General features: G+C 48.7%; 2 protein-coding genes across 2 annotated transcripts; both read left to right on the top strand.

The window, feature by feature from the left end:
* Positions 1-580: 580 nt before the first annotated feature.
* BBA_05802 (ankyrin repeat protein) lies at positions 581-5,164 on the top strand (the record flags this gene model as incomplete). Its single annotated transcript, XM_008600899.1, has 4 exons — positions 581-4,506; positions 4,557-4,702; positions 4,931-5,009; positions 5,128-5,164. The coding sequence occupies 4 exons, from the start codon at positions 581-583 to the stop codon at positions 5,162-5,164; spliced, it is 4,188 nt and encodes a 1,395-aa protein (XP_008599121.1).
* Positions 5,165-6,694: 1,530 nt separating this feature from the next.
* Positions 6,695-11,082, top strand: BBA_05801 (CPSF A subunit region; the record flags this gene model as incomplete). Its single annotated transcript, XM_008600898.1, has 2 exons — positions 6,695-10,514; positions 10,568-11,082. 2 exons carry the CDS (start codon positions 6,695-6,697, stop codon positions 11,080-11,082), a joined length of 4,335 nt encoding a protein of 1,444 aa, XP_008599120.1.
* Positions 11,083-13,286: the final 2,204 nt, after the last annotated feature.

The raw sequence follows: 13,286 nt of genomic DNA, 5'->3' as shown, positions 1-13,286 counted from the left end.
ATAAAACTTAATAAAATAGCCTACTTACCTATCTAGCTTATTTACTTATTAATTATACTAATATTAATTAAATAATAATAATTATTATAAGGTTATTAATTTAAATTTATATTATAAATTAATTATTATTTTATAAGTTAGTATATATAGAGGCTATGTATAAGTACTACTATATAAATAAAAGTGGGGCCTTCCTAGCTTCTAGCTAATAAGAATCTAGTGCTTTGATAGGTATAATAGTTTCTATTCTGGTCTAAATCACTCTAGTAATTCAGCATCTTGGAATGTACTTACACCTTATTAGTCGAAACCCCTGCAAGTGACCTCAGCTCCTCCTCCATTGTCAGAAGGATAAGGGTGTCCTCTAGCTATCCTTATGTAGCCCGATTTCTCTATCCCTTCCGGTGGTCTTCGTTTCTCGCAGATGCCTCCAGGTTATAGCTACTTTTCTCCTCAATGAATACTATTTTCACGCCTAATCACTGCTCCGCGTAATAGTAGCTTCACGCACCGCTTACACAACGCATCGGCACCGACGCGCCCGGAGTTTCTCTATTTTTGACCTGCACCTTGGCTGGAGATGGCGTCTCGTGGAGACTATGTAGTTGGGTGGCTCTGCCGTTTACCCGTTGAGGTTACCGCTGCCAAAGCAGCGCTCGATCGTGTCCATGACAATCTACCCACGGACCAGGATTCAGACGGCAGCAACAACTACATTCTGGGAAGCCTTGAGGGCCATAATGTCGTTGTGGCGTATCCAAAGGTGTACGGCAAATCCTCACTGGCCGACGTGAGCGCAGAGTTGCATGCAAGCTACCCTTCTGTCCGATTCAATCTGATGGTAGGCATCGCGGGAGGAGTGCCCGATACGAAGGACAGTGTTCGTCTCGGCGATGTTGTTGTCAGCAAGCCGGCAGCTGAGTGGTCGGGTGTCCCCGAGTACGAAGTGAACGGGGAAGGACCAAAAGATCATATCGCTCTCGGTAGAGCCCTGGACCGGCCGACAATTTTGCTTCTCACAGCTATGGGGAAGGCCGAGACAGCTGCGGTCTTCGAGGAAAGCAAGATGCCCCGCTATATCTCCGATATCGTGCAGAAAGATCCAGTTACCTTTGCCCGCCCCGGCCCTGAGCAAGATATCCTCTTCGACGCAAGTTATGATCATGCGACCAATGAATTTGAAGAAGGCGGATGCAGTCGTTGTGACCCGGATAGGACTCGGTCAAGGCAGCCGCGTGAAGCACAAGATCCCGTTGTTCATTATGGCTCGATTGCCCCCACCTGTCATTTGACGCGCAATGGAGCAGGCCGGGACCAGTTCGCACGCAAGCATGGTATTCTCTGCTTCGAGAAAGAGGAGACTGGGCTGAGGGATGCCACCCAGTGGCTTGTCATCCGAGGAATCAGCGACTATGCAGACTCGCACAGCTCAGATATCTGGCATGCCTGGGCTGCAGCGACCGCAGCAGCATACGCAAGAGAGGTCCTTTCATTCGTGCCCGCCGCCTCCAAGACAATACCTTTGGCCGCAAACGCGTATGCCGAGGCCGCGGCCGTTCTTAACGCCCTACTTCTGACAAGACCGGACGTTGATCGGAAGTCTCTTATTGCACTGAAGGGACGCAGGGTTGATGGAACCTGCGAGTGGGTGACGAAGCATACCCATTATCAAGAGTGGCTGGCAGATACGGGTCAACCACTCCTCCGGATCTCAGGTGGCCCTGGAAAAGGGAAGACAATGCTCGCGATTTATATCACCGAGGTGCTACAACCACTGATTGACGCTGGTGATAATGTCCTCCTCTATTATTTCTGCAGCAATCGTGACAAGAATCGGAACACCGCATTGACCATATTGAGAGGCATCCTGCATCAATGGATCGACCTACAGCCCCACCTGGCTAAAGAAGTCAAGAGCTCGTTTGAGGGAGCGGAGACGACCAAGCACACAGTTTCCAGTTTTGTCGCGCTGTGGAAGGTTTTCCTGATTCTGCTCCAGCAGACCACATCTTCTCAGGTAGTCTGTGTCCTCGATGGTCTCGACGAGTGCGAGAAGGAATCACTTAGACAGCTTCTCGATGCCGTTGGAAGCTGCTTGGTGGAGTCTGGGGAAGGGGCAAAGCCACGACTGAAGCTTATTATTCTCTCCCGACCTCAGCCGGCTGTGTTGAAGAACAAACTTGGTCGCTATCAGCAGATTGAGTTAGACGCTTCCGACACAGAAACTACGCATGACGTCGAAAGGTACATCTTTGCCAAAGTCGCCGAACTGGCTTCTGAGCAAGACCTTTCTGAAGAGATGGTTGCGCAGGTTCAGCGGAGTCTGCTAGCGGGCGCTGATGGTACCTTTCTGTGGGTTGCATTCGTTATCAATGAGCTTCAGGGCCGGAGTTGGAGCAAGATTGATGAAGTGCTCCGCCAGATTCCTAAAGGCCTGGGTGGAATTTATCAGCGGCTTCTTCGGCAGGTTGACGATAAGGAAGCTTTGGTTCCCATTCTTCAATGGGTTGTTCTCGCTGCCCGGCCCCTCACACTGGAGGAATTGACCGTGGCCGCAGGAGTCAAGGCGGCTGGTACCATTCCAGCAACGCAAGTGACCCGGAGGCAGCTTAGGGTGGGTGGGTTGCTCGTGAAAGTCGAAGGAGACGTCGTTTATCTGGTTCACGAATCGGCAAAAGAATTCTTCCAGAGCAATCAAGTCAACATGAAAGGGATCGAAATGTTTTATATGGGCCAGGAAACCCACAAGAAGCTCATGCAGACTTGTTTGGCTCACGTGGAATACGGGTACGGAAATCCCAGCACTTCCGGCCGAAACCCCTTCTTATCCTACGCCAGTCAGTACTGGCCGGTACATTTCTACCACGCCGCTCATGTGTTTGATTTAGCGACAGAATTCTCGCGTCCATTCTTTCAAGTGAACTCCTCCATCCGGACAGGATGGTGGAAAGCCTACTGGGAGCAGGAGAAGAACGGCGGCAGCCCGCCTACCTTCACTCTCTTGCATCTCGCGGCATACTTTGGAAACGTACCCTGGGCCAAGAGATTACTCGGTACACATGCCCGCCTCATTTCGATAAAGGACAACTACGGCCGAACACCTTTGTACTGGGCAGTCAACGGAGGTCACCGAGAAATGGTGGAGCTCCTGCTTGAACATGGGGCACGTGTGAACTTCAAAGATCGAAGCATGTTGACTGCTTTACACATAGCAGTAATCGGTCAAAACAGAGACGTTGTGAGGGTGCTGCTGGAGAACGGTGCCCGCATCGAGGCGAAGGGGGAGACTGGCGAGACGGACACCCCGTTGGTGCGAGCCATTTTGGTGAACTCGAGAGAGATTACGGAGGAACTACTCCAGCAGGGAGCGCGTGTGGATAAGTTGCCATCTCTTCTGGAGGTTGCTTCTCTGAGAGGGTCTACGGATTCTTTGGATGAACGGGTGACAGAGCTACTTGGGCTCCAGGAGCAGGTCCTGGATGCGCGCTTCAAGCATTCGACACGAGATGTGGATCTGGTCACGAGAGGACTGGTCCTGTCCATCCGCATTCCTCTGGTTCTCGAAGTGATGACGCTCTATCTGAAATATCTAGCGTTGAACCGCATGGACAGTCTGCCTGTGCTGCGAGAGCTGGTCCAGGGAAACAAGAGGAAGCAACTGCGGGCATGGGCAAAACCGTACCATGTGTTCCTCGCGGGGCTGGTGTACGCTAAGAGTGCAAGGAAGCTCCAGGCCATGGGGGACTTGCCGACATATGTCTTGCAGAAGGTCACGCCTGGAGATATGCAGGCACTGGTGGTCATCATGACCTTCACCGGCATGGAGACGAAATTCACAGCTGTCCAGCACGGATGGAAGCCAGGAGACGATATCACATCTGCGGCAATCGCAGACTGGGCCGCAATCGCCTACGAGAGGAACTCTCTAGAGTACTTTCACCTCGGCATCAGAGAATTCCTGATCGATTTCGATAGTTGCATCAGGAATGAGAACCGGCAAGAGAACGTGCTCCGAACGACCCTACTTATGACGACTCAATTCGCCATGCTCAACAAACAGAAATCAGGGCCGATTGAGTACATATTCCGGGTCACCGCGGAATTCTTTCAAGGATACATCGGCAGCGTTTACGAGGTTGGATTGTTCAGCGACGCGAACCAGGCGTACGCAAACAAGCTGCTCGTCGTCAGCGACAGCCGAGACTCTAGTCTGTTGCGTCTGCTCCTGATCACCCTTTTCCAGTGCGCTCGGCAGGCCAGCGAGAATGGACAGGATCGCTTTCTCGACATACCATCGGCGGCGTGCTTGATCCTCTGCCAGAAGAACGCCGCCGCCCACCGGTGGCTTGTTGGTGAGGCCATCCCAGAGGAGATGGCGGCGTTGATAGCCCAGCAGCATCCGGGAGCGCTGCAGAAGCGGGCTTGCAAGGCTTTGATTGAGTGCCTGATCATTAGGAAGCAGTACGGCTTGAGTGCTCAGACAAAAAGCTTCGAGAAGCATCTGCGGTGCTTGCCAGAGGTTGAACATGTGATGAATCGCATACTGGGTGTATAAGAATTGCGCAACGCGCACTCACGGTCCTGTCATCGCGCACAAATTCACAGTCCGGCGGACTAATTATGGACACAGTTGATGTATTTGCGGCTCTCTGGTTGTACCTGCTCTTGGAGCTGGTGATGGCGAAGATCATCGATTTGCCGGGTATGTGAGGCAAGTCCTGCTTCTTGAGAAGAGCGCTGATGTCGAGGCGAAGACTGAGGATGGTGAGATGCTGCTATGGCGGGCCTCCGTGAACGATCGTGAGACCATCGTTGAGCTGCTTCTCAACCAACACTACACAACCTCGAATTGACAGGCCCGGCTTTAGCTGCGTAGTGGAGGTTCTGAACCTTCTAGCGGACGTTTGCCAGGACCTTACACAACGTCTAGGCTGTAATGAACGTTTGAGTGGTGGCCACTGGGCCTGGCACCGCTTCTACGAGGAGACTGTCTGGTTTCACCAGTGCAGGTGCGCGGGGTCAGCGCGTATTCGTCCAATAACTAGGAAATGACTACAGAGGAAGGCATAAAGTGATCTTCATTGTAGTGAAAGTTTTCTATTAATTTCTCTAGGCTAAATATATTAGCTATGCCGCCTACTATAATTATATCGTTGGTCTATGAGTCTAATCATTGCAATTTCCACGGTGTTAATTGCTTTTTGTTTGACAATGTTGCTAAAATAAATACATACGGATTACTCGGGCCAATGATTCACTTGGCACACCACCCCCACACGCAGGCTCCCCGTCATTTCCAAGCACCAACGCCGCAAGGTGACCACTATCGAGCAATTAGGAAGCTGCCTTTGCAGTTGCATTCGCTTTGTGTGAGTGGGCGCATAACAAGGATAAAAGTTCCCGTGTAATGAAAACCTCTTTCGCGCTTCACCTAATATACGACCCAGTTACTGATCCAAGACTAGGGTTTCTCCTTCACCTCCTTCTTCCGGCTAAGTCGTTGAAACATCACCAGTCGGTCGCCACTGTATACGTATGATGAGCATCTGCACAACAGGGGTCGGCGGCTAATCATTGTCTTACCTACTCACTTGTGTGTGGCTCTTATCTCTTCACGATTTTTTTAGCGACCCGCCCACGTACATGGTAATTAAGTGGCGATACGCCTTCTTTCAATTATCGCAAGCTTGAAATCTTGTCGTCTGATCCGCTTCTTCACAATTCACACGCGGCCGAGAACAAGACGATGTGATAAAGTCTCGAGCCTAGCGGCTAGGAACACGCGACACCAAAGTATTCTATTTTGCCGCCCTTTTTCTCCTACAACCTCATATGATAACACACTTTGCACAGGCGGGCTTCGTCGGCCGAAAATTAGGGCAATTAAAGTACCTAATATACATATCACTAACCTGTCCCTAACTATAAACCCTTATCCCTAACTACTAACCACTAACCTAACTACTAACCCCTAACTAATGCTCTTAAAAAAGAAAGAGCGAAAGCTTAGATTTTTTTTAAAAAAAAATGATTATAAATAATAATATTAAGTAATAGTTATAAGATATAGAAATTTAAATAAATAACTAAATATAAAATTAAGTTATTAATATAAAAAAATAAGATAAATAATATAATATAAAAAAATAAGTAAGAATTACTAAAAGATTAATAAATAAGACTAGAATATAAAAGAGTAAGAGAAGATTAAAGTCTAGTAAAAGGGGCCTAGATAAAGATAAAAGGGTTATAGAGTTAATAGTAAATAATATAGTAATTTACTATACTAGAAAGAGATATAATAGGTATTTTTAATATAGATATTATAGCTTTTAGTATAATAATAGAGATATTATTACTCTATATCTATAGAAAGTTATAAGGTAGTATTTTAGGGTAGATATCCTTAGTTATAATTTAGTTATATATTATTATAAACTTAGAGTAATTATTATTATGTTAAATTAATTAAGCCTCTTTGTTGCCCGCAATTACGCAGAGTTTTACGTCCCGGGAGCTTCAGCCTCAATTCAGACAGCTACACCGTGCCACACTGCGCCACAGCTAGGTAGCTTCAGCGTTGTATTACCAGAGCAACTTTTACAATCTGCATCGCAAACCCAAACTCGCGACTTAGCCAGCACCATCTCCCAATTCGACTCGCAGGTCGGCGAGCGAGAATGACCTTGCTGCCATGCAGGTCTATACGGAGCTTGTGGCGCCCTCGGCCGTCACTCATTCTTTGAGCCTGCCCTTGACCTCGGCCTCTGCCAATAACCTCGTCGTCGCAAAGGGCTCCCTTCTACAGATTTTCGAGACGCGCACCCTCGCCGCCGAACTCGACCCGCAGTATCAGCCCGCGCCGCCGACGACCAGGAATGAATCCGACTTTGACATGCGCGGCGGGGGTGGGGGCGGTCTCGACAGCGGCTTCGAACTCGTCGGTGGCGAAACCCTGCTGCTACGCGACCGCGCCCAAAACACCAAGCTCGTCCTCGTCGCCGAGATACCCGTCGCCGGCACCGTCATCGGCCTCGCGCGCCTCAAGCTACAAAACACCGAGTCGGGCGGCGAGGCCCTCCTGCTAGCCTACCGCGGCGCCAAGATGTGCCTGACCGAGTGGAATCCGCAAAAGGCGGCCCTCGACACCGTCTCGATACACTACTACGAAAAGGACGAGCTGCAGGGCGCGCCATGGGAGCTCCCCTTTGGCGAATACGTCAACTATCTCGAGGCCGACCCTGCTAGTCGGTGCGCGGCCTTTAAGTTTGGCAGTCGCAACCTGGCCATTCTGCCGTTTCGCCAGGCAGAAGAGGACCTCGAGATGGAAGACTGGGACGAGGCACTTGACGGGCCCAAACCTGCCAAGGAAGCGGCGCTCGCGACCAATGGAGATGACCATGAAACCGAGTCGCAGCATTCGCCTTCTTTTGTGCTGCGACTCCCTCTGCTCGACCCGACCCTGCTACACCCAGTCCACCTCGCATTTCTCCATCAATATCGGGAGCCTACGTTTGGTATCCTGTCTTCTGCGCAGTCGACCTCAATTGCTCTAGGATTCAGGGACCACATGACCTATAAAGTCTTTACTCTAGATTTGAAACAGCGTGCTTCAACCACCATCTTATCAGTCACAGGTCTGCCCCAGGACCTTAAACGCGTCATTCCGCTGCCTACCCCTGTTGGCGGCGCCCTTCTTGTCGGCGAAAACGAACTCATCCACATCGACCAATCTGGTAAAGCCAATGGTGTTGCGGTTAACCCCATGGCACGACAAATGACATCCTTCAGTCTTGCCGATCAATCCGAGCTCAACTATCGTTTAGAAGGCTGTGCAATCGAGCCCATCTCTATGGAGTCTGGAGAGCTCTTGCTGATTCTCAACGATGCATCTTTGGCAATCATTTCGTTCAAGATTGACGGACGTACCGTGTCTGGAATTAGTCTCGCCGCAGTCTCACAAGAAAATGGTGGAAACCTTCTCAAGAGTCGAGTATCTTGCATTTCTCGCATTGGCAAGGCCTCCATGTTCATCGGAAGCGAATCCGGCGACTCTGTTGTTCTCGGGTGGTCAAGAAAGCAAAGCCAGGAGAAGCGCAAAAAGTCGAGAGCCCTGGATACTGACCTCGCCCTTGATGTCGAGGACATTGATCTCGATGATGACTTTGACGAAGATGACGATTTGTACGGCACAGAATCTGCTGCCGCGAAACCATCGCAAGCTGGGGCCGGAGCTACGAAAGGCGGCGAGCCCGTCTTTCGCTTACAAGATGCGTTGCTGTGCCTGGCACCGATCCATGACGTCGCCCCGGGCAAAGCAGTATTTCCATCCGACAGTGAAGAGGCGTTTTTGCGGGACGGCGTTACATCGGAATTGCAGCTTGCTTGTGCCGTCGGTCGAGGAAAGGCTGGTGCTATTGCCATTTTGAACCGCGAGATCCAACCCAAGGTCATTGGAAGATTCGAATTTCCGGAAGCGCGAGGCTTCTGGGCCATGTGTGTCAAGAAACCGGTGCCGAAAGCGCTGGGCTCTAGTGCCGTCATCAGCAGCGAATACGATAGCACTGAGCAGTACGATCGATTCATGATTGTCGCCAAGGTCGACCTCGATGGCTACGAAACATCGGATGTGTACGCTTTGACAGATGCTGGCTTTGAGAGCTTGAAAGATACCGAATTTGAGCCAGCGGCAGGCTTCACCGTCATGGCGGGCACCATGGGAAAGCAAATGAGAATCGTACAGGTGTTGAAGTCAGAGGTCCGATGTTATGATGGAGATTTAGGCCTGAGTCAAATCCTACCTATGCTGGACGAGGATACAGGGGCTGAGCCAAGAGTCGTCAGTGCAAGTATTGCCGACCCATATTTGATGATTATCAGAGACGACAATAGTGTCTTTATTGCCAAGATTGGCAGCAATGATGAGCTTGAAGAGGTTGAAAAGGACAAGGGTCCCCTTGTCTCGACGAAATGGCAAACAGGTTGCCTATATACTGATTATGACGGGACTTTCCAAGCAAAAAAGCCCGATGACAATGCTAGCCCGAGGACTATGATGTTCTTGATGAGCACAGCTGGCGCTTTGCACATGTACGACTTGGATAATCTTTCAGAGCCAGTCTACGTTGCGGAAGGCCTTACCTCGACGCCGCCTTTCCTATCTGCCAACTTTACCGGCCGCAAAGCTGCTGCAAAAGAGAGGCTGACCGAGATCCTCGTTGCTGACCTCGGCGACGTTGTCAGCAAAAGCCCATTTCTCATTCTCCGTCACGACACTGATGACCTGACCCTCTACGAGCCTGTTCGATATCAAGAACCAAACAGCAGCTCGCCGCCACTCACAGACACACTATTCTTCAAAAAGTCGGCCAACGCTACTATAGCGAAAAGCGCGTCGGCATTCGACAAGGAAGAAGACGAAACACAGCAAAGGCGCTTCGTCCCGCTTCAGCCTTGCGGCAACGTGGGCGGCTATAGCACGGTGTTTCTATCCGGTGACTCGCCCAGCTTTGTTCTGAAATCAGCAAAGAGCATACCTCGTATCGTCGGCCTCCAAGGCCAGGGTGTGCAAGGCATGAGCACTTTCCACACAGCAGGCTGCGATCGTGGTTTCATTTACGCTGATACCAAAGGCATTGCCAGGGTCTGTCAATTGCCCACGGATACAAACTATGCCGAGCTAGGCATTTCCGTCAAGAAGATTCCGCTCGATTGCGACGTGAACAGAGTCTCATTCCACTCACATACAGCCACATATATCGCTGCGTGCTCAACGCGGGAGCCGTTTGAGCTGCCAAAGGACGACGACTACCATAAAGAATGGGCCAGAGAGGTTGTCTCCTTTGCGCCAACTATGCCGCGGGGTATGCTGAAGCTCATCAGCCCTGCAGCCTGGACAGTCATTCACAGCCTAGATCTCGAGTCATGCGAGACTATTGAGAGCATGATGGCACTTCATCTTGAAATCTCCGAGGAAACCAAAGAGCGACGCATGCTTGTCGCTGTTGGCAGCGCGATTTGCAAGGGAGAAGATTTGCCCACACGTGGCCGTGTTCAAGTATTCGACATTGTCACAGTCATTCCCGAACCGGGGCGGCCCGAGACGAACAAGAGGCTGAAGCTTCAGGCCAAAGAAGAGCTGCCGCGCGGTGGCGTCACCTCCCTGTCCGAGATTGGCACCTCGGGTCTGCTGCTGATTGCGCAGGGTCAAAAGTGCATGGTACGTGGCCTGCGCGAGGACGGCGGACTGCTGCCCGTGGCCTTTTTGGATATGAATTGCCATATTCTGGGTGTTCGCGAGCTGCGCGGGACTGGCTTGTGTCTCATGGCCGATGCCTTCAAGGGCATGTGGTTCGCAGGCTACACGGAAGAGCCGTACACCTTTAAAGTGCTCGGAAAGAGCGGCGGCCAAATTCCCATGCTGGTAGCAGACTTTTTACCGGATGGCGAGGACCTGTCCATGATTGGTGTGGATGCAGATGGTGATTTGCACGTTTTTGAATTTGACCCTGATCGTACGTTCTGCCTGCTTCTGCCATTCGAGTCAATTATCTAACTCATACTTTAGATCCCAAGTCCCTGCAAGGCCATCTTTTGATACATCGCACGACATTTTCACTGTCGCCCAATGAGCCGACGACGACTGTACTCCTCGAACGGACCATTCCCGCCTCGCAGCCCCAGCCCAAGGGCACCACCGGCGCAGAGACGCCGCACACGCTCCTGCTGAGCTGCCCGACCGGCCAGCTGGCGGCGCTGACGCCGCTCAGCGAGTCGGCCTACCGCCGGCTGCTGTCGCTGACCAATCAGGTGTTGCCGGCGGTGGTGCCGCACGGCGGCTTGCACCCCAAGGCGCACCGCCTACCCGAGGGCCGCGGCGCGCAGAGCCACTCCCGGGCCGTGGGCGTGGAGACGGCGGCGTCGGGCCGCATGATTGTCGACGGCGCGGTGCTGGCGCGCTGGACGGAGCTGGGCGCGGCCAAGAGGGCGGAGATGGCGCTCAAGAGCGGCTACGACGACGTGCACGAGATGAGGGGCGAGCTGGAAGGCGTGCTGGGGTGGTCTGGCATGGCGTACTTTTGAGAGGGGCATATATATAAATATTGCATTGTATAAAGCAAAGGGTGTAGAGTAAGCGAGAAAAAAGCATTCAGGTGGAATAGTTGGCTGGGCTTTAGACGAGATGTGATGGTTTTATAATGAAGCTGATTGCTCTTACAACACGTTAACCCGCTTGATTGAGGGCTATTCTTAGACAGTCTCTTTTAAATGTTTCTTCTTCTCCTGTGTAGCGGCAGAATAATGTAGCTCAATTATTTTAGAGCACATTAGCTCAACCTTGGTCGAACAAAGCTCAACCTTGGTCGAAGTGGGGCAAAAAAACAAAGGCGGTGAGTATGCGCTGCAGGTCCTTCGCATATGCTAGGTATAACAGCACAACAGCTACCTACGCGGGAGGGGGGGCTTCTGGACATGCCCTCTGTGGTCATACAGTGGCTGTTAGCCTGACCGCAGCCAACATTCTGTCTACTAATGCCCTGATCTTGAGTTTTTTTAAAAAGTGACTCAGTCAGTGTAAGATACATCGAAGAAGAACCCACAGGGCTGGCCACGGCGGGCCACGGCGGGCCACAATACAAAGTACCGTCTATCCCCTGTACAGAAGCCGTACAGTGGCTACAGCAGCCGTACAGTGGCTACAGCAGCCGTACAGTAGCCAGTACAGCCAGTACAGCCAGTACAGCCAGTACAGCTAGTACAGCTAGTACTCTGTACCTACAGCAGCTACCTACGCGGGAGGGGGGGGTTTCTGGACATGCCCTGTGTGATGTTGCAAGATGCGCTGCCAGGCCTTAAAAAGTCCTGACAGGTAACAAGAAACCTGACAGGCAACAAGAAGCCTGGCAGGCAATAAGAAGCCTGACAGGCAACAAGAAACCTGACAGGCAACAAGAAGCCTGGCAGGCAATAAGAAGCCTGACAGGCAATTATCTAGCTAGTGAAATAGCTGTTATTTTTTTCTCCCTTACATGTGCCCGCACCCACTTTGCCAGTAGGTGCTGTACATGGCCATAACCAGCACACCGAATAACCACACATATAAATACCACTAAAAACATTAGATTTTTATATCTACTATAAAAACTTGATTAGTTAAATATAAATTCTAAAATAAATCTTATAAATTTTATTAGCTTAGTTAATATATAGTCTATAAAAGTTAGCTTAAGATTTTATTTTATTTAATTAATAAACTAAAAAAAAAAGAAAAAAAAACTAATTTTTTAACTTTATTAATTTATTAGACTATAAATAGATTATATCTTATATAGACCTTATTATTTAAAGTATAACCTAAAATACTAAATTTATTTTAGAATTTATAATCAAGTAGTTATAAAGTAATACTAAAAAGAAAAAAATAACGTTTTTAGTAGTATTTATATATATAGTTATTTAGTGTACTGGTTATAGCTATATACAGCACCCCTTGGCAAAGGTGGTACGGGCACATGTACTTTTTACCCCCCTCTTCCTCCCTTCTATATATACACACACACATACATATATATACACACATAGCCTTTAACACACACACACACAACCTTTAATACACATATAAACAGCCCTCCAACAAAGCTTCTATCTAGCTACATAGGCACGTAGATAAAGGCTAGGTAGAAGCTTTATTAGAGGGCTGTTTATATATATATTAAAGGCTACCTATATATATAATATAGCTAGCGCTAGTAGCTAGCTAACACTAGTAGCTAGCTAACGCTAATGCTAGTAGCTAGCTAACGCTAGTAGCTAGCTAACGTTAACGCTAGTAGCTAACGCTATCGCTATTAAAGGCAGCTAAAAGAAGCCTCTAGTATATATATAGCCTATCTATCTATAATAATAGCTTATTCCTAATCTATAGTTAATCTATTTCTTAAGAAGTAAGTTAGGTTAAAATACTATAAGGTAATAATAAGTAATTTCTTTAGTTATATAAGAAATTATTAAAAGTAAAACTCTTAAAACTAATTACTTAGTATTATTTAGATTAATTAGTAAAGATCTAGACTATTTAGTTATAAAAAGACCTCTTTCTTAAGTATTTTTTTATTTTTTTATTATAAATTAAAATTATTTTAAATTATTAATAATTTTAATAATTTTTTTATAAATAATAACTAGTTTATTATACTTTATAATAATCTAGTTATATAACCTCTTATCTTAATTTAGTAATTTATAAGTATTTACTTAATTATATCTTTAGGTTATTTTTTTAGTTA

This window comes from Beauveria bassiana (genome assembly GCF_000280675.1).
Source record: "Beauveria bassiana ARSEF 2860 unplaced genomic scaffold BBA_S00015, whole genome shotgun sequence".
Classification (NCBI taxonomy): Eukaryota; Fungi; Ascomycota; class Sordariomycetes; order Hypocreales; family Cordycipitaceae; genus Beauveria; species Beauveria bassiana.
The sequence above is the reverse complement of the archived record's forward strand: the minus strand, read 5'-3'. Positions and strand labels throughout refer to the sequence as shown.